Source organism: Chanodichthys erythropterus, chromosome 22 (assembly GCF_024489055.1).
Source record: "Chanodichthys erythropterus isolate Z2021 chromosome 22, ASM2448905v1, whole genome shotgun sequence".
Taxonomy (NCBI): Eukaryota; Metazoa; Chordata; class Actinopteri; order Cypriniformes; family Xenocyprididae; genus Chanodichthys; species Chanodichthys erythropterus.
The window spans coordinates 32,366,106-32,390,833 of NC_090242.1; the positions used below are offsets into that span (position 1 = coordinate 32,366,106).

The 24,728-nt window shown below is 36.1% G+C and overlaps 2 protein-coding genes across 5 annotated transcripts in view; both read left to right on the plus strand.

Annotated features, from left to right (window-relative positions):
• Positions 1–19,448, plus strand: part of notch1a (notch receptor 1a) — a 36,249-nt gene extending 16,801 nt beyond the window's left edge. For both annotated transcript variants that reach the window (XM_067375578.1, XM_067375580.1), the window contains 21 exons: positions 1,989–2,327; positions 5,937–6,050; positions 6,856–6,975; positions 7,064–7,216; positions 7,334–7,562; positions 7,767–7,968; positions 8,058–8,211; positions 9,247–9,431; positions 9,511–9,643; positions 9,739–9,996; positions 10,782–10,894; positions 11,023–11,594; positions 12,213–12,626; positions 12,771–12,919; positions 13,674–13,884; positions 15,139–15,220; positions 15,327–15,489; positions 15,570–15,868; positions 16,317–16,464; positions 16,575–16,672; positions 17,486–19,448. In XM_067375578.1, the coding sequence (XP_067231679.1) occupies positions 1,989–2,327; positions 5,937–6,050; positions 6,856–6,975; positions 7,064–7,216; positions 7,334–7,562; positions 7,767–7,968; positions 8,058–8,211; positions 9,247–9,431; positions 9,511–9,643; positions 9,739–9,996; positions 10,782–10,894; positions 11,023–11,594; positions 12,213–12,626; positions 12,771–12,919; positions 13,674–13,884; positions 15,139–15,220; positions 15,327–15,489; positions 15,570–15,868; positions 16,317–16,464; positions 16,575–16,672; positions 17,486–18,667 (5,318 nt within the window). In that variant the 3' untranslated portion in view covers positions 18,668–19,448. The remainder of the gene's footprint in view (positions 1–1,988; positions 2,328–5,936; positions 6,051–6,855; positions 6,976–7,063; positions 7,217–7,333; positions 7,563–7,766; positions 7,969–8,057; positions 8,212–9,246; positions 9,432–9,510; positions 9,644–9,738; positions 9,997–10,781; positions 10,895–11,022; positions 11,595–12,212; positions 12,627–12,770; positions 12,920–13,673; positions 13,885–15,138; positions 15,221–15,326; positions 15,490–15,569; positions 15,869–16,316; positions 16,465–16,574; positions 16,673–17,485) is intronic.
• Positions 19,449–22,884: 3,436 nt separating this feature from the next.
• The window catches only part of camsap1a (calmodulin regulated spectrin-associated protein 1a), a 30,728-nt gene continuing 28,884 nt past the window's right edge, over positions 22,885–24,728 (plus strand). For all 3 annotated transcript variants that reach the window (XM_067375581.1, XM_067375583.1, XM_067375582.1), the window contains exons 1-2: positions 22,885–23,192; positions 24,272–24,429. In XM_067375581.1, coding sequence (XP_067231682.1) covers positions 24,273–24,429 — 157 coding nt within the window. In that variant the 5' untranslated portion in view covers positions 22,885–23,192; position 24,272. The remainder of the gene's footprint in view (positions 23,193–24,271; positions 24,430–24,728) is intronic.

Here is a 24,728-nt window from a genome sequence, read left to right on the forward strand (position 1 = left end):
GGACTATGGAAGCTTGTTTCTTACACAAAAAAAAAAAAAAAAGGTAATTGTGACTTTTTTCTCACAGTGGCGAGTTTATATCTTGCAATTCTGACATTATAACTCACAACTGTGAGTTTAAATCTTGCAATTCTGAGAAAAACATCAGAATTGTAAGTTATAAAGTCAGAATTGCGATATAAAATCGCAATTATATCTCGCAATTCTGACTTTATAACTTGAATTCTGAGTTTAAATCTCACAATTCTGAAAAAAGTTAGAATTGTTTGATTAAAAAGTTGCAATTGCGAGGAAAAGTCAGAATTGTGAGATAACTTTTTTTATTTTTTTATTGCATTGTGGAAACAAGCTTCCATTAAGGACAGTCACATTTGTTTTATTTATTTTACTTGGGGCTGATATTGCCCACAATCTCTTTTTACCTTGTAAAAAGTTTTTCAACCTCAATTTAACAACTTTTTCAACCAAAATAGCATTGACATCTATACTTTTTTTTTTTTTTTTTTTTGGTCCCAATACTGTCATACATAAGAACATTAAGGACACATTGTCATTGCAACTTTATTTTATTTCATTTCCCACAATCCTTTGTTCCATATAAGAAGGGGAGGGCAGTTCACTTTTCAACCTCAATTTTACAACTTTTTCTATTAAAATATCACTGAATGCAAAGCTGAAACAGCATGATTTCCCATTTTGTGCTGTATTTTGTGTATATAGATTATTTAGCATGTGCTCAAATGCCTCATTATTAATGAAAATTAATTAAAAAACAGTCCCTGGAATGTAAACCAAGGTTAATAGTTGGCAGTCTGTGGTTGTTGAGCTGTAGCTAGGTGAACAGGTGTCTTTTAGCATCACTGAACCCTTTTTGAGCAGTACTATATGTATTACAGTAAGTATTACACTCAGTATAGCGTGTGTGTGTGAGAGAGAAAGAGAGAAACTGCAATAAAGTCCCATTGTTGCAAGAGAATCAAGCAGTTACCCATTACCCTACAGAGGAGGGTTTTGTGTGTGTGTTGAGGGGTAATTGTTGTTCGGCCGTGTGTGAAATAGGGTCTGTCCTTTTGTATCTGCAAACAACCCTCTGTAGGACCTGCCCTCCCCCCAGCGAGTGTGTGAGGGGTGTGTGAGCGGGTCTGAAAGACGGAAAGAAAGGACGAATGAAAGAGCACAAGAGGGTGGAGGAAATCCTTTGTGCGTTTGGAACAGGGCTGGAGATTTGGGATGGGGGCCCACACACACACACACACACACACACAGAAAGGCAGACAAAGAACAAGAGGTCAAAACACATCTGAGTCCGAAGGAAAATTCCTTTACTATTGCATTTTACATGCATTTTAACATATTTTAAGTTTCAAACTTCTGGTTAGATCACTGTAAGATTCTTTAGAGAGAATCATCTGATAAACAAGATGGTCAACTAGGAAAATGATTGACAGGATTTGTCCACACATATGAAAATAAGGCCTTTAAGTTGTTTATTATTATGAAGATCATGTGATATTCACCACTTAACATCAATTGAGACACCTTTACCATCTTAAACAAGGTCAAAATTGGTTGTATTTTTCAAGTTTCCTCAATTTGTCAGTTTCAATTCTGCTGATGTAACGAAGGCCTGTAACTATTTTGAGAAAATGCATACTTTTATTCAGCAAGGACACATTAAATTGAACAGAAATGACAATTCTAGTGTTGCAAAATGTTTCTTGAGCATCAAATCATCACATTAGAATGATTTCTGAAGGATCATGTGACTGAAGACTGGAGTAATGATGCTGAAAATTCAGCTTTGATCACAGGAATAACATGTTACAATAGAAAACAGTTATTTTAAACGGTAATATTTCACAATATTCCACTTGTGCGCACTTTTCACAATCAAATCAAGCCCATTCTGTGTTACTTGACACTGAATGTTCAGTTTTACTATTAAAACTTTTACACACTATTTTAATACATACTGTTTTTCCTCACAGGCTCAATGTGCAACATCAACATTGACGACTGCGCGTTAAACCCCTGTCATAACGGCGGCACCTGCATCGACGGGGTCAACACCTTCACCTGCCTCTGTCCGGAGGGTTTCCGTGACGCCACCTGCCTGTCTCAGCACAACGAGTGTTCCAGCAACCCCTGTATCCACGGCAACTGTCTGGACCAGATCAACAGCTACACATGCATGTGCGAGGCCGGCTGGATGGGACGCAACTGCGACATCAACATTAATGAGTGTTTGTCCAATCCGTGCGTGAACGGAGGCACCTGTAAGGACATGACCAGCGGCTACGTGTGCACCTGCAGAGCTGGCTTCAGCGGTAAGACACTGTCCCAGATATTATGGCTGTGTCCCAATTCGTACTCTGTACTTCCTAATAGTATGCTAGATCAGTTCTAATGCATCTGCATACTATTTACAGTGGATTCAAAGTATGCATGCTTTTTAGGCTGATACTGCCCACAGTCCTGTGCACTGCATAAGAGGAAGAGTAGTGACAGTTCACTTTCAATCTTTTTCTACTAACAATGGCATTGAATGTGAAACAGCAGTTTTTAGTTATTTGAACCTAAAAGTTTAGCAAAGTATCTATCTATCATTCGTTCTATCTATCGTTTGTTCGTTCGTTCTATCTATCGTTCGTTTGTTCGTTCATTCTATCTATCTATCGTTCACATGTTCTATCGTTCGTTCATTCTAACTCATTCATTCTATCGTTCATACGTTTGTTTGTTTGTTCGTTCTATCTATAATTCGTTCATTCTATCTAGTGTTCGTTCTGCCGTTCATTCTGTCTATCGTTTTATCTATTGTTCTATCTATCAATCTCTATCGTTCATCCGTTCTATCATTCTATCTCGTTCATTCTATCAATCAGTCGTACGTTTGTTTGTTTGTTCGTTCTATCGTTCATTCATTCTATCTAGTGTTCATTTTACCATTCGTTCTGTCTATCATTTTATCTATCGTTCTATCTATCATTTGTTCGTTCTTCGTTCTATCATTCTGTCTGTCGATCCATCTATCGTTTGTTCATTCTATCATTCTATCTATTGTTCTATCTATCGTTCTATCTATCATTCTATCTTTCATTTGTTCTATCATTCTATCTATATATATCGTTTGATCATTCTATCTAACTATTGTTTGTTTGTTTGTTCTATCTATCGTTCTATCCATCATTCTATCATTCGTTCATTCTATCTATCATTCGTACGTTTGTTTGTTTGTTTGTTCATTCTATAATTTGTTCATTCGGTCTAGTGTTCGTTCTGCCGTTCATTCGGTCTATCGTTTTATCTATCTATCTATCTATCTATCGTTCTATCTAACGAACTATCTATCGTTTATTCATTCTATCATTCTATCTCGTTTATTCTATCTATTATTCGTACATTTGTTTGTTCGTTCATTCTATAATTCGTTCATTCGGTCTAGTGTTCGTTCTGCCGTTCATTCGGTCTATCGTTTTATCTATCTATCTATTGTTCTATCTATCGAACTATCTATCGTTTATTCATTCTCTCATTCTATCTATCGTCCTATCTATCGTTCATCCGTTCTATCATTCTATCTCGTTCATTCTATCTATCATTCGTACGTTTGTTTGTTTGTTTGTTCTATCTATCGTTCATTCATTCTATCTAGTGTTCATTTTACCATTCGTTCTGTCTATCATTTTATCTATCGTTCTATCTATCGTTTTTTCGTTCATTCGTTCTATCATTCTGTCTGTCGATCCATCTATTGTTTGTTCATTCTATCATTCTATCTATATATATCGTTTGATCATTCTATCTAACTATTGTTTGTTTGTTTGTTCTATCTATCGTTCTATCCATCATTCTATCATTCGTTCATTCTATCATTGGTACGTTTGTTTGTTCGTTCTATCTTGTTCATTCTATCATTCGTACGTTTGTTTGTTTGTTTGTTCGTTCTATAATTCGTTCATTCGGTCTAGTGTTCGTTCTGCCGTTCATTCGGTCTATCGTTTTATCTATCTATCTATCGAACTATCTATCGTTTATTCATTCTATCATTCTATCTATCGTTCTATGTATCTATCTCTCATTCTATCTATCGTCCTATCTATCGTTCATCCGTTCTATCATTCTATCTCGTTCATTCTATCTATCATTCGTACATTTGTTTGTTTGTTCTATCTATCGTTCATTCATTCTATCTAGTGTTCATTTTACCATTCGTTCTGTCTATCATTGTATCTATTGTTCTATCTATCGTTTGTTCGTTCATTCGTTCTATCATTCTGTCTGTCGATCCATCTATCGTTTGTTCATTCTATCATTCTATCTATTGTTCTATCTAGCTATCGTTTGTTCTATCTATCGTTCTATCTTTCATTTGTTCTATCGTTCTATCTATCATTCTATCTATCATTTGTTCTATCATTCTATCTATATATATCGTTTGATCATTCTATCTAACTATTGTTTGTTTGTTTGTTCTATCTATCGTTCTATCTTGTTCATTCTATCATTCGTACATTTGTTTGTTCATTCATTCTATAATTCGTTCATTCGGTCTAGTGTTCGTTCTGCCGTTCATTCGGTCTATCGTTTTATCTATCTATCTATCGTTCTATCTATCGAGCTATCTATCGTTTATTCATTCTATCATTCTATCTCTTTCATTCTATCTATTATTCGTATGTTTGTTTGTTTTATCTATCGTTTATTCATTCTATCTAGTGTTCATTTTAATATTCGTTCTGTCTATCATTTTATCTATCGTTCTATCTATCGTTTGTTCGTTCATTCATTCTATCATTCTGTCTTTCGATCCATCTATCGTTTGTTCATTCTATCTATTGTTCTATCTAGCTATCGTTTGTTTGTTCTATCTATCATTCTATCTTTCATTTGTTCTATCGTTCTATCTATCATTCTATCTATATATATCGTTTGGTCATTCTATCATTCTATCTAACTTTTGTTTGTTTGTTCTATCTATCGTTCTATCTATCATTCTATCATTCGTTCATTCTATCTATCATTGGTACGTTTGTTTGTTTGTTCGTTCTATAATTCATTCATTCTATCTAGTGTTCGTTCTGCTGTTCATTCGGTCTATCGTTTTATCTATTGTCCTATCTATCGAACTATCTATCGTTTGTTCATTCTATCATCCTATCTATCGTTCTATCTATCATTCTATCATTCGTTCATTCTATCTATCATTGGTACGTTTGTTTGTTCATTCTATCATCCTATCTATCGTTCTATGTTTCGTTCATCCGTTCTATCTATCATTCTGTCTCGTTCATTCTATCTATCATTCGTACGTTTGTTTGTTCATTCATTCTATCTAGTGTTCATTCTACCATTCATTCTGTCTATCATTTTATCTATCGTTCTATCGTTTGTTTGTTCGTTCATTCGTTCTATCATTCTGTCTATCGATCCATCTATCGTTTGTTCATTCTATCATTCTATCTTTTGTTCTATCTAGCTATCATTTGTTTGTTTGTTCTATCTATCGTTCTATCTTTCATTCTTTCTATCTATCATTCTATCTATATATATCGTTTGATCTTTCTATCATTCTATCGTTTGTCTTTGTTCTATCTATCATTCTATCCATCATTCTATCGTTCGTTCGTTCTACCTATCGTTCTGTCTAGCATTTTATCTATCATTAGTTTGTTCATTCTATTGTTTGTTCTGTCCACAATATTTTATGCTATGCAAGAGAATTTTTCTACTAAAAATGCCAATTTTTACTACATTGAATGCTAAGCCGGAATAGCTTAGAGTTATTAAAATATAAACATAAACATTACGTTAAAAGGAATTTAAGCTAATTATATTGCACAAAGAATAACACTGCAGTACTAAACACTCAAAAGCATATGTTTTCTGACTTTTATTTCTGCATGATTTGACGGCGTGTGTTTTCTTGCGTTTAGGTCCCAACTGCCAGACGAACATAAACGAGTGCGCATCCAACCCCTGCCTAAACCAGGGCTCCTGTATCGACGATGTGGCCGGATTCAAGTGCAACTGCATGTTGCCTTACACAGGTACAAACACAAACACCCATTGTGCAGCTGTTTTTTTGTTTTGAAACTTTGCAAAGGTGTGCGTAAGACTATCTGGGGACGTGAAATAACACCACTGTGTCAAGGGTGGCTACTCAAATAGGTTTATTTCCTGTTTGGCCCCTTCCTGTTTCCTGTTGAGGCAAAGAATTGACAATAGAAGGAAACTCTAAGTGACTTCCTGCTACGGCTGGTCACCGTGGAAACTGATAAGGAAGTGCCTGCAGGAACCAAGCTGGAAAAATGAGGCAATAGAAGAACAAGACTGAAATAACAAAGAAAGATTAACTTCAGGCTTTTTTTCTTATTTTCTGCACTTATTTTGAGGGGAAAACCTGCAGAATTTAGCAAGATTAGTTTAAACGTGGTTAAATGGATACTACACTTTTATTGGTAGCAGGAAGAATAATCAAATTAGCTAAAATATTTGATAAATGAACATTCAAAGGGTGTACAATGTGCTTTTTATGTTACTGTCCTTCCATTATTTTAGTATTATTGATACTATTATAACTTTTACTAATATTTTGGAGTTTTTATTTTTATATTTTCAGGTTTTCAGGTTATTTTGAAGTTATTATAATTAATATTTTTATAAGTAATATTTTACTTATATTTTGTGTAATTATTTTTATATATTTTTAAATGTGTATATATTGACACTTTATATTAAAAATTGATTTGGCAACTGCAATAAAATAAGTTTATTTTATGTTTTTGCATTTTAGTTAACAATAATAACCCTGACTTTGCATCCATTTTGACACTTTCTCATCGTGTGTTTCAGGCGAGGTGTGTGAGAACGTTTTGGCTCCCTGTGTGCAGCGTCCTTGTAAGAACGGAGGTGTGTGTCGTGAATCAGAGGATTTTCTTAGTTTCTCTTGTGCTTGTCCTGCTGGATGGCAAGGTAAGACTAAGTGCAAATTTTTTTGTGAGTTTCATGCTCTCTATATGACCCTCATCATCACCCTAAGCACTGTCGTCTCACTACACAGGTCAGACGTGTGAGGTGGACATTAACGAGTGTGTGAGGAATCCTTGCACTAACGGAGGGGTGTGTGAGAACCTGCGCGGTGGATACCAGTGCCGCTGCAACCCTGGATTCACCGGAGATCTGTGCGAGAACGACGTTGACGACTGCGAGCCAAGTAAGACATGCACAAAATGTCAACATAGACAGTAACATTACTTAATAAACAAGAGTTATTAAAAGTAAAGATAAAAATAGGCCTGAATATGGCAGTAATTGTACTATTCTCTCTCAGATCCATGCAGTAACGGCGGTGTGTGCCAGGACCGTGTGAACGGCTTTGTGTGTGTGTGTTTGGCTGGTTTCCGTGGGGAGCGCTGTGCAGAGGACATAGATGAGTGCGTGAGTGCCCCCTGCCGTAACGGAGGGAACTGCACCGACTGTGTCAACAGCTACACCTGCAGCTGTCCTGTAGGATTCAGCGGCATCAACTGTGAGATCAACACACCGGACTGCACTGAGAGGTACACACTCCTTATGCATGCATTTCATCATTCTGCCAAAAGTTAAGATGTTTTTACATTAAAGTCGATAAATGATTCAGAGAGTGGACATCACTTACATAATTTCATTTTTTTTTTCATTTAAAATGCATTTATATTGTGATTTCAAGTTTCTTTTTTATTTGCATGCATGCATTCTTAATGTGTGTTGTTTCTTCTCTACAGCTCGTGTTTTAATGGCGGAACGTGTGTGGATGGCATAAACACGTTCTCATGCGTGTGTTTGCCGGGATTTACCGGGAATTACTGCCAGCATGATGTTAACGAGTGCGACTCGCGGCCGTGCCAAAACGGAGGCACCTGTCAGGACGGATACGGCACCTACAAATGCACCTGCCCGCACGGATACACCGGACTCAACTGCCAGGTACATAAACACACCAATATATATAGTATATAACGGTATGATATAGATCTATTTCACATGCTTTATCTACTGATATTTGGTGTTTTTAGAGTCTGGTGCGCTGGTGTGACTCCTCTCCCTGTAAGAACGGTGGCTCGTGTTGGCAGCAGGGGGCGTCTTTTACATGCCAGTGTGCCAGTGGCTGGACGGGCATCTACTGTGACGTCCCTAGTGTCAGCTGTGAGGTCGCCGCCAAGCAGCAAGGTAAAGATCACTGCTGAATAGACTATTACTTCTGTACTAAACCCTTAAAACTTAAGAGGTTTAAAATAGAATATTTTATGTGAAGGAACTGCTGTGGGTTGATGCAAAGCTAATAATGAATTTAATCATAAAAATATCATTAAAATAAAAAAAACAAACAAAAAAAAAACATGCATAAATGAAAAGTTGTGAATGCTTAGGTAACACTTTACAATAAGGTTATATTGGTTAACTACATTATTTAACACAAATTAACACTGATAAATACTTCTGAAGCATTTGTTAATCTGTTAATTTCAACATTTACTAAAATCAGATTCGCTATTAAAATCAGAAATTGTATCTGTTAATATTATTTATTGGACCTGAGCTAACATGAACTGACAATGCACATGTATTTTTATTAACTAATGCTTATAAAGATGAATAAATACTGTAATAAATGTATTGCTCTTTGTTACCTAATATTAATTACAGCATTATTTAATGTTAACTAATGGAACAAGCACTGTAATACCTGTTTTAAAATATATTAAATGTTAGATAACTGATATAAAAGTAATACATTTACAAACTTAAATCTTTAAAAATTTTACATTTTGATAAATTTGGCAATATTTGTAATTTCTGACCCTAAATTAACAAATAATAACATTTAAAAGGTTAAACATTTTTAATTGTTTACCTGCATGTCATGTGACTGTTCACCAACATTAGAGAACCATGAACCTGCAAATGTGAAATTGTTGAAATATAAACTTGATTTGTACTTAGTAAATATTTTAGGAGTTCTGCTGACAAAAAGGTTTGGGAATCTCTGTTTAAATTGTATAAAAATACATTTATTTAATAAATGTAAATATTTTTTTAACCAAAATGTTTTAATTTTGATCACTTTTGGCAATATTAGTAATTTCTGAACTGGTTAGAGTGTGTATTTTCTCCTAGCATTCAAACAAGCAGAAAATTACTGTTTGAAATGCCTTGTTTGCCACATTAAAAGTTGCACATATTAAACTAGCTTCTCTTTCTCAGGAGTGTCTGTGGTCGTTCTGTGTCGTAACGCGGGTCAGTGTGTTGACGTCGGTAACACACACCTGTGTAGATGTCAAGCCGGATACACGGGCAGCTACTGTCAGGAGCAGGTGGATGAGTGCATGCCGAACCCCTGCCAGAACGGAGCCACCTGCACCGATTACCTGGGAGGATACAGCTGTGAGGTACGAAAACACACACACCCCTGAGCGATCGCACATGTACACCATTTATATGAGTCTAACATCAGTTTCTCTCTTTCAGTGTGTTCCTGGATATCATGGGGTCAACTGCAGCAAGGAGATAAACGAGTGTCTGTCTCAACCCTGTCAGAACGGAGGAACCTGCATCGACCTCATAAACACATACAAATGCTCCTGTCCACGGGGAACGCAAGGTACGGGCACCTTCACACACACGTTCACTGGATCCATCACTTAATATTTTAGTTGGTGAATTGTTTCGATTTGTTTCCTCTGCTTGTGTTTGCAGGTGTCCACTGTGAGATTGACATTGATGACTGTTCCCCGGCTGTGGATCCGTTAACCGGCGAGCCGCGGTGCTTTAATGGCGGCCGCTGCGTGGACCGTGTCGGCGGGTACGGCTGCGTGTGTCCGCCCGGTTTTGTAGGCGAGCGCTGCGAAGGCGACGTTAATGAGTGCCTGTCTGACCCCTGTGACCCCAACGGATCCTACAACTGTGTACAACTCATCAACGACTTCCGATGCGAGTGCCGAACAGGATACACCGGTACGAACAGACATTTGACTCCATGATTGTGCACAAATGATCAGACTTGCAGTGAATATAAACTTATATCATTGAATCTGACCAATATGAATACAGTAAACATTAGATCATTTAGTGTTAGTGAATCTCAAACGAAAAAACATTTTGTCTAAATGACCATTAACCTTATTTCTCTCTCAAATTTATATTATTATAATGAAATAATTTTCTCATTATTGTAAAAAAGAAGAAAATGCAGGCCAGACATTTATTTACTTATTTATTCTGAATATACTAAGAATTATGTTTCACAAATACAATTTTAAGATGTGAAATTTTTATTTATTTATTAACATAAATTAAATTCGGTATAACAATATATATTTGTATATTTAATGTTTATATTAATAAATAATATAAATATTTATATTTTTAACAAAAATATATATTTATATATAAATGTATAATTTATATATATAATTAATATTTACATATATATAATATACAATATATATAAATATATTTTTGTTAAATATATACTTGTATTTATATATACATAAATACACATATATTATCTAAACAAACTTTTATTTTTTATGTGATTAATCATAATTAACTGTTTGAAATTTTATATAATTATATATTTATATATATTTTATATTACATATATTTATTATATAATTATATAAACATATATTTATTTTTTTGTTAAATATATACATTTATTGCATTTTGAAGTTTGAAGTATGACCTTGAGACTTTTGTGAACTTTTTTGTTTTAATGTTTGTTTGTTTTTAATACACAGGCAAGCGCTGTGAAACTGTGTTCAACGGATGCAAGGACACACCATGCAAAAATGGAGGAACATGTGCTGTCGCCAGCAACACCAAACACGGATACATCTGCAAGTGTCAGCCGGTGAGTAAAAACTCACATCTTGAAGGCTAATCCTGTGAACTTTTGAACACCACTTAAACACCATTTGTGCCTGAGAAAGTAATTTACACCTTTAAAAATACACTTTCTAACCAGCCGTTCTCTCTCAGGGTTACTCCGGCTCCTCCTGCGAATATGATGCTCAGTCCTGCGGCTCCCTGCGCTGTCGCAATGGTGCTACCTGCGTCTCCGGCCACCTGAGTCCCCGCTGTCTCTGTCCGCCGGGCTTCAGTGGGCACGAATGCCAAACACGGATGGACTCGCCGTGCCTCACCAACCCCTGCTACAACGGGGGCACTTGCCAGCCGATTAACGATGCTCCGTTCTACCGCTGTTCCTGCCCCGCCAACTTCAACGGACTCCTTTGCCACATCCTTGACTACTCCTTCAATGGCGGGCAGGGCCGGGACATCGCCCCGCCCCCGGAGGTGGAGATTAGATGTGAAATCGCTCAGTGTGAAGGCAGGGGTGGAAATGCCATCTGCGATACGCAGTGTAACAATCACGCGTGCGGATGGGACGGTGGCGACTGCTCTCTGAATTTCGACGACCCATGGCAGAACTGTAGCGCCGCCCTGCAGTGTTGGAGGTACTTCAATGACGGAAAATGTGACGAGCAGTGTGCCAACGCTGGCTGCCTATATGATGGATTCGACTGCCAAAGACTGGAGGGACAATGCAAGTAAGTGAAATTTATTTTATTGTATTTTTTAATTTTATTTTATTCTTATTGCTTTATTATTAAGGACCCATTTCTATCTTATTTCATTTTATTTTATTTTGCAGTTCCATTTATTTAATTTGATACTTATTTTGACAATCTTTACAATTTTATTTTTATAATTTATTTTTATAATTGTTTTATTTTAATGCTTTTTATTTTTGCTGTTTAATTTAATTTTTTATATTTTTTATTTTGGCTGTTTTATTATTTTATTCTTATTGCTTTATCGTTAAGGACCCATTTATATCTTATTTTATTTCATTTTGCGGTTCTATTTATTTAATTTTTGATATTATTTTGACAATCATTACAAGTTTTTATATCTAATTTTAATTATTTTTATTTTTGCTTTGTTACTGCTTTTTATTTTTGCTGTTATTTAATTTTGATTTTTTTTTTGACAATCTTTACAATCTTTTATTTTCAATCTTACAATATTTTAGTAACTAATGGAAAAATCCTTCTAAATGTAATGATGATGATGATAATAATATTTTAAAAAATGTGAAAAATACATACAGAGAAATCAGTGGAAAATTTGACATTAATTTGTAACCTCCTCCTCACTCTCTCCAGTCCACTGTACGATCAGTACTGTAGGGATCACTATGCGGATGGTCACTGCGATCAGGGCTGCAATAACGCGGAGTGCGAATGGGACGGTCTTGACTGTGCCGATGACGTTCCACAGAAACTCGCCGTGGGAAGTCTGGTACTAGTGGTCCACATCCCACCCGATGAACTATGCAACCGTTCCTCGTCTTTCCTCCGCGAGCTGAGCGGACTGCTGCATACGAACGTCGTGTTCCGCCGCAGCGCTAACGGAGAGCCACTCATTTTCCCATACTATGGCAACGAGCACGAGCTGAGTAAACACAAACGCTCTGATTGGACCGACCCCGCCCAGCTGCTGCAGCGAGCCAGGAGGAGCCTGACATCATTTATGAAGCCCCGCCTACGACGAGAGCTGGATCAAATGGAGATCAAAGGGTGAGTGTATTGGTTCACATTTGAACCAATGAAATGCAACAAATGCAACTAACAATTTGTATTATTATATTATATGTATTATTTGTGTACCATTTTTGATGTGCTTTTAAATTTGAGATTAAAATGTTCACGTTTGTATTGCAGGTCTATCGTCTATCTCGAAATTGACAACCGCCAGTGTTATCAGCAGTCTGACGAGTGTTTCCAGAGCGCGACAGATGTGGCAGCATTCCTCGGAGCACTGGCCTCTAGCGGGAATCTCAATGTTCCTTACATCATCGAGGCTGTCACAAGTGAGTGCCACATTTAGGCCAAAAACAGTTATTTTACTATTATTTATATACTATTATAGTATTTATTAAAATGTTAATTACCTTTTTTATTTTTATCTTCAGTTTTCATTTTTAGTTTTATAATATATAAATATTTCTATAATAAAATATAATATTTCTATTTGTTTAATTTATGTTTATTTTAGTTTTTGTATTTTTACTACTTAAACTTGTTTCAGTTACTGGCCAATGCAATATTTCTCATTTTTAAGTTTATCTAATATTTATATTTTATATCAGCTTTTTTAACTTTATTTTAATTATGGCTCAAGTTTGAGTTTTGTTGTTGTTTTTTCATTTATCTTCATTTTTATTTTAAGTTTTAGTAATTTTGCTTAAATATGTTTTATTTATTTGCCGCCAAGGCAACATTTATTTATTTATCTAATATTTATAGTTTATTTTATATTTATTTTAGTTTCATTTTAATTTTAATCTTTGTCCTTTTGTCATTTTTATTCTTTTATTATTATTATTATTATTATTATTATTAATATAAAAAAAATACTATTTGTTTAATTTTATTTCAGATTTGATTTTTATTCATTTTAAAACTTCAACTTAAACAAAAATTAGAGATGCTACTTGTCAACTAAGTGTAATAAAATACATTTTTCATGCTTTATTTTAATTTTTAGTTAACAATAACAACACTGAAATGTACTCTATGCAGCTCAAACGCCTTCATTACATCATTAACTGTGTCTGTGCACAGGTGAGGATGGGCCATCAAAGACAGGGGAGATGTACCCCATGTTCCTGGTGCTTCTTGCTCTGGCGGTTTTGGCCCTGGCAGCGGTGGGTGTCGTGGTCTCCAGGAAGAGGAAGAGGGAACACGGGCAGCTTTGGTTCCCGGAAGGGTTTAAAGTCACCGAACCCAAAAAGAAGCGAAGGGAACCAGTCGGAGAGGACTCTGTCGGACTCAAGTGAGTGTGCGACACTTTGATTAAAGGGACTTTAAATATTAGATATTTAATATTAGACGAAAATCTAAAAAATGTTACCTTAGCCGCTAACTAAAATAAGTTGAAGTACTAAAATTACTAAAACTAAAAAAAAATAAAAATAAAAGCTAAATAGAAATAATTAAAAAATTATTTGTGTTAATTTAATCACATATTTTTTTTAATTTAGTCCTGTGTCAAATGTACTTTTTAGTTTTTATCATGTTTAGTCAAACTTGTGCAGTTTTTGTTTAGTCAAGTTTTAGTCGACTAATTGTCTGGCCATTTTAGTCTAGTTTTCGTCAGTGAAAACAAACACATTATTGTCATGCTGCACAACGGTTAAATTGATAATCACAATTAAAATTATAATCGCAATGATTATTGTCATGAAATCTCATAGATGCTTGTACAGCAGTCTGTAATATTTTGTCTCTTTTTGTCCCCGACAAAAATAAAGAGATTTTGGTAAAAAAAATATTTTTTTACTACATTTTAGTCTCATCTTTTTTTTTGATATAGTCCCAGTTTTTAACTATGTAGTTATTATGACCTTGGTGTCATCTTATTATCGTCTCATCTTAGTCATGAAAAAAAGGTCGTCGACAAACATTTTTCATCATAGCTTTCATTAATAAAGTAATATTTATAATGCAGTTTAATAAAATGTATATGTAATGTTTAATAATATATAACAATTAACCCTTAAATGCATGACTGTTTCGCCAATCATTCTTACATATTCGGGTCTTTATCGACCCGGATCTATATCTAACACGGAAGGATCTCTACCTGTCGCGATAATATAAAACTCCTCCTCTTATTCCGTCATCTAAGATTCAGTTATTGTTGTGCAGAAAAAATATATGTACACTCATACACACCTCGGGTCGTTTGTGACCCTATACAATTTTTACAAAAAATGAATACAAAATTTGGCATTCTTTTATACTTTTATGATTTTTTTCTTGTTATATTCTTTATAATGAATTGACTGAGGAACACCAAGAAGAATGATGTCTAACTTTAAAAAATGAATGAGGAGGAGGGTAGTGAATGACGTCCCGGGTCACTAAAGACCCGAGGTATGCATTTAAGGGTTAAATTGACACTGTCGTATATTTTTGTAAAATATTATTTTTTTGCCCCAAAGTCCACAAAAAACGTACATTACATAACTGTTTTCCACCTTTATCAGTCCCATTAATGATAATATACAACTTTCTATTCCATCAGGCCTCTGAAACACTCTGACAGCTCTCTGATGGATGAACAACTGAGCGAATGGGCAGAAGACGACACTGCTAAACGATTCCGGGTGAGTGTGCTTGCCGTTAAAAGATTGTCTGCTCTCTGTGTAAAGTTATATCCAATGTTTTACTCTGTAATCCCGGATGGATGTGTAACTGTGTGTTTGTGCGTAGTTTGAGGAGCAGTCCATTCTGGACATGACTGGTCAGCTGGATCACCGTCAGTGGACGCAGCAGCACCTGGACGCCGCTGACCTGCGTTTGAACTCTATGGCTCCGACGCCACCGCAGGGAGAGATCGAGAACGACTGCATGGACGTCAACGTCCGCGGGCCTGGTGAGCGCTCAGACCTTTAGCATGATGTTACTGATGTCAACACAGGAGTTTTCTTTAAAACTTTTTGGTCACTCTCTTAGACGGTTTCACTCCACTGATGATTGCGTCGTGCAGTGGTGGCGGTGTTGAGAACGAAAACGGCGAGGCAGAAGACGATCCGTCCACTGATGTCATCACAGACTTCATCTACCACGGTGCCAACCTGCACAATCAGACGGACCGGACGGGCGAGACCGCCCTGCACCTGGCTGCCCGCTACGCCCGTTCGGACGCGGCCAAACGCCTGCTGGAGTCGTGCGCCGATGCTAATGTCCAGGATAACATGGGCCGCACGCCTCTCCATGCTGCCGTCGCTGCTGATGCACAGGGTGTTTTCCAGGTAAAGAACAAATATACTAATTATATTCAGTTTATTATGATTTAGGAGGGTTTAAACTAAATTTATTTGTGTGCAAACGACAAAAGCTATATGATTAAAGACATGAATGTTAACATAATTAAATATATTCATAATAATATATGTATTTAAAAAACATGGTTTGGTTATTTTGTTTTCAATTGAAATTTCAATTTTGGTAATCATTTTTATGTATAATAATATACATTTTTTGATAATTGAAATAAAGTAAAATGTAAATATTTGTTGGAATATTTAAATATAAATGAAAATTGTTGCCTTTGCAACTAAGTGAAATAAGTACTTAAATTACTAAAACTGAAATATAAGTGAAAGCTAAAATATTTAAGAAAAAAAAGGTTGTGATTTTATATTCTATAGATGCTCTTGTTTGCTGAATAATGTTAAAAAAAATGTTTTTTGGAAATAGATTCTCATTCGGAACCGAGCGACGGATCTGGACGCCCGCATGCATGATGGAACAACTCCGCTGATCCTGGCTACCCGATTGGCTGTCGAGGGAATGGTGGAAGAGCTCATTAACTGTCATGCAGATCCGAATGCCATTGATGATTCTGGTATGATCACAAACATTATATGCTCAAACAAATCTCTCAAAAACCTTACTTAGGTCTCATTTTGAAGATGCATGGATGTCTCCACTAACTCGCTGTTTTTGATTCTGTAGGTAAGTCGGCTCTTCACTGGGCGGCTGCGGTTAATAACGTGGACGCTGCTGTCGTTCTTTTGAAGAATGGAGCGAATAAAGACCTACAGAATAACAAGGTGGGTTTTTGTAACAGATTAAATAAAACGGTCTATTAGTTTATTATGGAAGTTTGTTTCCACCATGAAATAAAAAATAAAAAAAGGCAATTGCAACTTTTTATTTCACAATTCTGACTTTTTTTTCAGAATTGCATGATATAAAGTCCGAATTGCATGATATAAAGTCAGAACTGTGAGATATAAACTCGCAATTGCGTGTTATAATGTCCAATTGTGAGGGGGGGGAAAAGACGTTTTTTGAGTTTAAATCTCACAATTCTGAAAAAAAAAAGTCAGAATTTTGATAGAAAGTCGCAATTACCTTTTATTTTTTTAATTTAGTGGTGGAAATAATTAATTGAAGTTCAAAATTTAAATATTTATTCCAGATTACAAATGCAATGCCTTGTTTGTGGTTTTTGTAGCAATGTTATTTACATTTAATTACATTTATATATTTATTTACATATATATATATATATATATATATAAAATTTTAATACCATTATAGTTTTTATTAATATTTGGAATTAGCCTCTATTTTCATGTTTTCATTTTAACTTTTAAAATAAAAAACTTTTTTAATTTGCATTTTTAATTTAATTACTTTTTATGTGCATTTTAGGTTTTTGCTTTTTTAAATCTTAATATTTTGGTGTAATTTATTTTTTTAATTTTTAGTTAAGTTGTAGTTTATTATTTCCATTTAGTAATTTTAATTTTACTTCAAGGCAACATTTCTATTTTTAAGTTCTTCTTCTAATATTTATAATTTATTTCAGCTTTATTTCAATTAACAAAAATGTTAACGGTAATAATCTTGTTTTGTAGGAGGAAACACCACTTTTCCTGGCCGCTCGTGAGGGCAGTTACGAGACCGCTAAAGTCCTGCTTGATCACTTGGCCAACCGTGACATCGCGGATCACCTAGACCAGCTTCCACGCGACATCGCGCAGGAGCGCATGCACCACGACATCGTCCGTCTGTTAGAAGAATACAACCTGGTCCGGAGTCCCCCGCTGCCCTTATCGCCCCCTCTCTGCTCGCCCAACACCTACCTGGGCATCAAACCCAGCCCGGGCAGCGCCAACAACAACAACACGGCCAAGAAGGCGAGGAAACCGGGAGGTAAAGGCGTGGGAGGAGGGAAGGATGGCGGAAAAGACATGAGAATGAAAAAGAAAAAGAACGGAGAGGGCAAAAATGGAGGGATGATGGAAGTGGGCGTCCTCTCGCCTGTCGATTCGCTGGAGTCGCCCCACGGTTACCTGTCGGACGTCTCCTCCCCACCTATGATGACGTCACCCTTTCAACAGTCCCCTCCCATCACTTTGAATCAACTCCAAGGATTGGCTGATTCTCACATGGGCGGAGCTCTTCAGAATTTAGGGAAGCCGTTTGACTCCGCCCCTCCACGCTTATCCCATATGCCAGTGGCTAATAATGGAGCTCAAACAGCTGCGTGTGATTGGCTGCAAAGGGTGCAACAGCAACAACAGCAGGCAGGCTTCACACAGCTGATACCCGCAATGCTCCCTGCCACCTCTATGCCACAGGTCATGGGCTATCCTACGATGCAAACTAGCCACCTCAGCGCAGCGTCGCATATGATTCCCAGCCACGCCCACCAGAATATGCCGCCCATGCAGCACCAAAACAACGCCCTCTCTCATCACTTCCTAGGTGACCTGAGTGGACTGGATCTTCAGTCTGGCTCAGGACACGCCCCCATCCAGACCATCCTGCCGCAGGAGAGCCAGCGCATGGCTCCTCCCATTTCTAGCACACAGTTTCTGACTCCGCCTTCTCAACATAGTTATTCCAACCCCATGGACAACACGCCCAGTCACCAGCCGCAGGTTCCCGACCACCCTTTCCTCACGCCCTCTCCTGGCTCTCCTGACCAATGGTCAAGCTCGTCTCCACATTCCAACTTGTCTGATTGGTCAGAGGGCATCTCAAGCCCACCCACTAGTATGCAAATGAACCATATACCAGAGGCCTTCAAGTAGGCGGGGCTTTAGCATCGAGAAGCTAGACTGAATTACCGAATAGACTCTTTAAATGATTTTATATTAATGATAAGAACTGTTTTTATTGATTTTTGTATGCTAAGAACCATTTTTATCATTTTTGGTATTTATTTAAAAGCGTTTTGGACTACAGATATAAAAGATCTTTTTTTAATTTATACTGTATTTTATTTTTATTTTGACCATTAACTGTTCTGAAAATAATTTTGAATATTGTGATGTTGCCAGAATGTTTTTTTTTTTTTTTTTTAATTCATTTCAGTATTAATTAGATTTTATATGGTCCTTTTTACCAAACTGTTAGTTTTCTGTGAACAAAAAAGTAGAAAGAGTCTTAATATTGTAATATTGGATGTATTCAAATGGACACACACACCATGCCTCTACACACATTTGTTTGTGTTTTTACATAAAAGAGAGTGGTTTATTATGACTGATTTATGCTATTTTACTGAGTATTGTCTGTAGACACTGTTCTGAGTTCATTGAGAACCCAAATCTTTTTCCCATGGTACCTCACTTCAGGTGGTTTTGGGAGCTTTTTCATATGTAGCGTAGCAATCACTGTTATTTATTGCCTGCTGTAGACATGTAGGACATATTCTAAGACATGTAGATGAGTGTGTGTGTGTGTGTGTGTGTGTGTGTGTGTGTGTGTGTGTGTGTGTGTGTGTGTGTGTGTGTGTGTGTGTGTGTGTGTGTGTGTGTGAGAGAGAAAGAGACAAATATGTGTGTGTGTGTGTGTGTGTCGCAGTGTGATGACATCATTGGTGCTCAAGAGGTGTGAATGTTGTCGTCCAGACTCTTTACGTTTTATAAATGCATATCAAATGTTCTAATGTCATAAATACAGATTTGTAGTTTGTGGAGAAAAAAAAGTATTTTGTTCATTGGTTTTTGTAAAGTACCTTTTTCTTGACACAATAAAGGACACCGTTTGGTGACATTACTTTTACTATGTCTCGTCAGACTTGATTTGCCTTCAAAATATTAATGTGAACACTTATTATTTCTTATACTCTACTGTTCAAAAGTTTAGAATAAAGTAAGATTTCATAAATGTTTTTGAAAGAAGTGATTCAATAGTTTATGTAACTATAATATTGTTATTTCAAATAGCTGTAGTAGGTTTCAGCTTCTCACTCACTCACTGTATTTTATGTGGTTATTTTTAAAAAGATGACCCTGAAGCATCTCTGGATGGATGAGTGTAAATGCTTTTCCCAGATTCAAGTGGAACCAGTGACATTTGCTGAATTAATTTTTCACTGCTTCACCTCCGTCTGCTATTTAAAGGCTGAACGAGGCACTTGATTCACCTGCAACCCTCCACTTACAGCCTGGGAAAGTGCACTAAAACATGGATCTAAAATTAAATCTGTACTATCAAATATGAAATAATAACAGGCTCATATGCATGGTTCTTTGGTTTCCCAGGCTGCTCTGCACATATTAGTGAGAATGGCTCATTCATTAAAATAACTTTTGGTTTGTTCTGTTCCCTAGTGACTCGAAAGTGACTGTTTAATCGATTAAACTCGCGCAGTGAACCATAAGTGTTTGATTACTTGATATACATGTTTGTTGATAGTCTGTGGACATCACCTATCTCTTTGAATGGGGAAACATCAAATTCTCCAAAGCTGTTTGCCAAGCTTTCGATTAAATTTCATATTTGAAATCAGCAATGAAATCTGACAACAACTGTCTCATAAATTGTGTTTCTAAATGCTCGAATCATGACAAAAAACGGTATTTTTCAAGCTGGGTAAAGCTAATGCGCATGCGCAGTCCGGAAGCGCGCGTCTGGGCTTCTAACGGCCGCTGCAGTGACGCGATGAATTTACCAGTTGGCGAACTTTCTCACATTCAAAATAATATATGAGTGATTGTGTGATTCTATAGTCTTTTTTATTTAGAAAAAAATAATATGATATTATATGATTGATGATATATGATTATATGAGGATTATATTACATAATTATTATATTATATAGCCTATATATATATATCAACACAACAGGCATGCGTTGTGGCGCTCTCCTGAATGTGCATTGGTTAATATTTAATAGATTCATATTTTGTAAATAAAGTGGTAAATTGTGTTTACCACTCGCGTCGCTTCATAAAATTAGGGTTAAACTGCTGGAGTTATATGGATTACTTTAATTATATCTTTACCTTTCTGGGGCTTAAATTTAAAGTGTTGCTAGAAAACTTTTAGATTTCATTAAAAATATTTTAATTTGTGTTCCAACGATGAACGAAAGTCTTACGGTTTTGAAACGACATGAGAGTGAGTAAATAATGACAGAATTTTCATTTTTGGGTGAACTAACCCATGATAGCTCATGTTAAACAATGTCTCTCACACACTCCACTAAAGCTCATCTGTCACATACCATGAATCGATGGTTCCCAGAATCCTCAGCAGGGGTTCGGTTAAGAATGCACAAGGGATTTGGCATAGACTGGGGATTTGGTCAATGTTAACCCCGGTCAGATGAGCTGCTGCTGTCCTGCTTCGCCCTGACTGAATACCGCATATTACCCTCATCTGCTGCAGGGGGAGCTGTTTCTCACACCAGCTGACAACACCTCCCGCTTCATCGATCTAATACCTTTTTTAGATAGACAAATGAGCGATCTCAAATATTTTTAATATGAAATGTTCTTAACAAGGGGACTATAAAAGTAGTTTTGTTCACGTCAGCCTGAGTTCTGCTGCCTTTAAAACAGAAGGGGACATACAAAATACTTACATTACAAAATTGATGTTTTTAAATTTATTATATACAGTGTTGGGGGAAATGCAGAGTTACATAATCAGATTACTTTTTCAAGTAACTAGTAAAGTAACGCATTACTTTTTCAATTTACAACAAAATATCTGTTACTTTTTCAAAAAAGTAACAAGTTACTTTTTTCACGTTTATTGACTGACAGCTCTCCTCATGTAATGCATTACTTTTCATAAAAAGTAACTAAGTAATGCAATTAGTTACTTTTTTATGGAGTAACACAATATTGTAATGCATTACTTTCCCCAAAACTGGTTATACATTTCAAATGAACCTTTAACTCAAGTTGCTATTTGTGAGGAAAAAATTGAATGGGAAAAATGCTATTCACTACTAGATTAAATTATTAGTCGAGGTATCATTTAAAAAAAAAACACTATACAGCAAAGTAAACAAATATTTTATATAAAAAAATTTATTATAGCGGCACGTTTAATTAAAAAACACCATAAAGTAAATTATACAAATATTGTTACATAAAAAATAAATTATTGCCGCAAGTTCTCAATGTTTTCTTGTACAGTTATGCAATTTTAAAAAATTAATAATAATAATTAATAATAATAATAACAACAACTATAAAAATAAATAAAAATTGCCAGGGGGTAATAATATAAAAATCTAAATATTAAGTACAATCGGGTGTAAAGATATACTTTGTAGAGCTCACACCCCTATGGCTCACACACATTACAAGCCTTTATACACTCTAAAAAATGTTGGGTTAAAAACAACCCAAGTTGGGTTGAAAATAGACAAACCCAGCGGTTGGGTTAAATGTTTGCTTAACCTGCTGGGAAGTTTTATTTAACCCAACTATTGTTTAAAAATGACTATATGTCTGGCTTAAAATGAACCCAAAATATGATGGAAATTAAAAACCATACACATAATTACTAGAAGCAACAATAATAATCAAAAGGACATTTATAATAAGCAATTTAATAAATGTTTATTTTTTAATTCATTAATTAATTTCCAACATACTTTGGATTCATTTTAAGCAAGAAATACAGTAATTTTTAAACAATAGTTGAGTTAAATAAAACTACCCAGCAGGTTGGGCAAATATTTAACCCAACCGCTGGGTTAAAGCAGCCCAATCACTGGGTTTGTCCATTTTCAACCCAACTTGGGTTGTTTTTAAGTGTAGCTCTATTATTCATTATTAGTCTCTTGATCTGTTTTTGTACAGCTATACTTTAGTCAACAAAACAATAAAATGTTTTTTAGTAATCTTGCATTCATGAATGTGAAATTTGGTCAAATTTATTAAATATGCATCATTGATTATGTGGCCTGTATCCTTTCAGGACGCGCCTGTACGCACGCGCGCATGCGCACTGTCATTCCATGAGCTTGCATATATATCCATAGTGACAATAACAGCGACGGGCCGCGGCGTCTCCCATGACAACGCCAGCCGGACAATGAACGAGCGCCCGGATGACAGAAGAGACACGAGCAAATATGTATTTTTGAATTGGGACATATTTACAAACGTGTTCTGTCCGTTTACGTCATAATTGCTGAATATCTCGCGGCGCGCCATGTAGCGGAGGCCGCGCTCGCTCGCGCTGGACTGACTGCGCTGCTGGGCGGGGAGGGGAACGATCAGACGCCTGGAAGAGCCTTCAGAAAACGCGTCGGGAATATTCGCGCATCTTTAAAGCTGGATTGTGGATTTTCCGGGGAAATCGAGGTAAATCTCGCTGTGCTGGTGCTCGGGTCGCTCTGGCGGCTCTGATGATGTCGCTGACAGGTGCAGTCAGATTATATTTCTGTGATAGTGATAGTAAAGCAGCTCCATTCATTCATAATCTCTCGTTTGCTGAGCACGCATTGAGGATTGCACTTAGAAATACCTCATATAGTCATTCATTACTTTTGAATAGTCATTCATCAGTGCTGCTGTCTCATCGTGGCTTATTGTGTGTGTTCCTTCATTAAGATCATTCAATGTTTGGTCTGATACACAGTCTGGATCAGGATCAGGATGTTGGTTTTGTCTGCCTGGGCCTCTGATCTTTTGGTGTTTGGACACTTTCAATTGCTGTAAACTGTCTTTATTCAATAAAGGCAGGGCTTAGTATTGTGATAGTACCATGGTAAAGTGATGGTATTTAACATGGTACATCACGGTTAAAGTTTCATTGGTCAAATGTGCAGCAGTGACAGCAAAATGTTTTGTACAAGCTATATTATTTTATGGTAAATAAATCATAAAAGTATTCACTATTTATACACACACAAAGCATATATATATATAATATATATATATATATACACACACACAGATTGTATATATTTATATATATATATATATTATAAATAATAATTTGTATAAAAGAGTGATGATGAAAATATAAAAATATTAAGCAATATGAGTGAAAATTTAGCTGTTTTCTAGAAGTAAATATTAATGTATACATATAAATGTGTGTAAAACTTTGTTTTTACTAGTCTATAAGCATATAGATGACTTAAAAGCAAAAAAAAAAAAAACTACTTTGTTCAATAAAATCTCCAAAATAAAGACCAAAAAGCACCATAAAAGTAGTGCATATAACACTTTCAATATTTCAAAATCTTCTAAAGCCTTATGAGAAATAGAAGAAAAAATTAAGTAATTTGTTTTGCGCATGCTTCACCATTATCATATGTAAAAGAGCACCATGGACATTCTGTCGGATGACTCCTTTTTGACTAAAATTTCATTATTATTTTTTTTTAGTGTAAACTGTTAATTTAAGATGTTTTCAATGCCTTTTGTGTGTTTAGGATGGATGTAAGTGCGCTTGCAGGTGGGGACGGTGGCCCAAGAAGAGCGGATTCGGCTGAGGGAGGACTTGAAATCGCACCGTTGGAAATGTACGACTCGGCCCGAGCAAAGATAGAAGCTAACCTCCGCTGGTTGTTTGCTAAAGCATACGGTGAAGGTGAGTGCATCTCCTTTCTGCAGTCCCTTCTTACAAAAAGTGGTGGTATTATGAAATGTATAGGTTCCCCAAAACCTTAGAAATACCATTCTTAGTGCTGGACACTGCATTCTGGACACAACACAGTCACTCTTGTTTTTGTCTTGACTTCTATTGAACTGCTTTCTTTGGATGCTGGCAGAGATATATAGTGACTGGCATGGCGGAAATAGTTCTGATGTGGCAGAAGTTGTGTGTGTGTGTGTGTGTGTTTGTGTGTAGCTTCTTAGTCAGCAGTTCTCAGAGTCCTCAGTGACCAC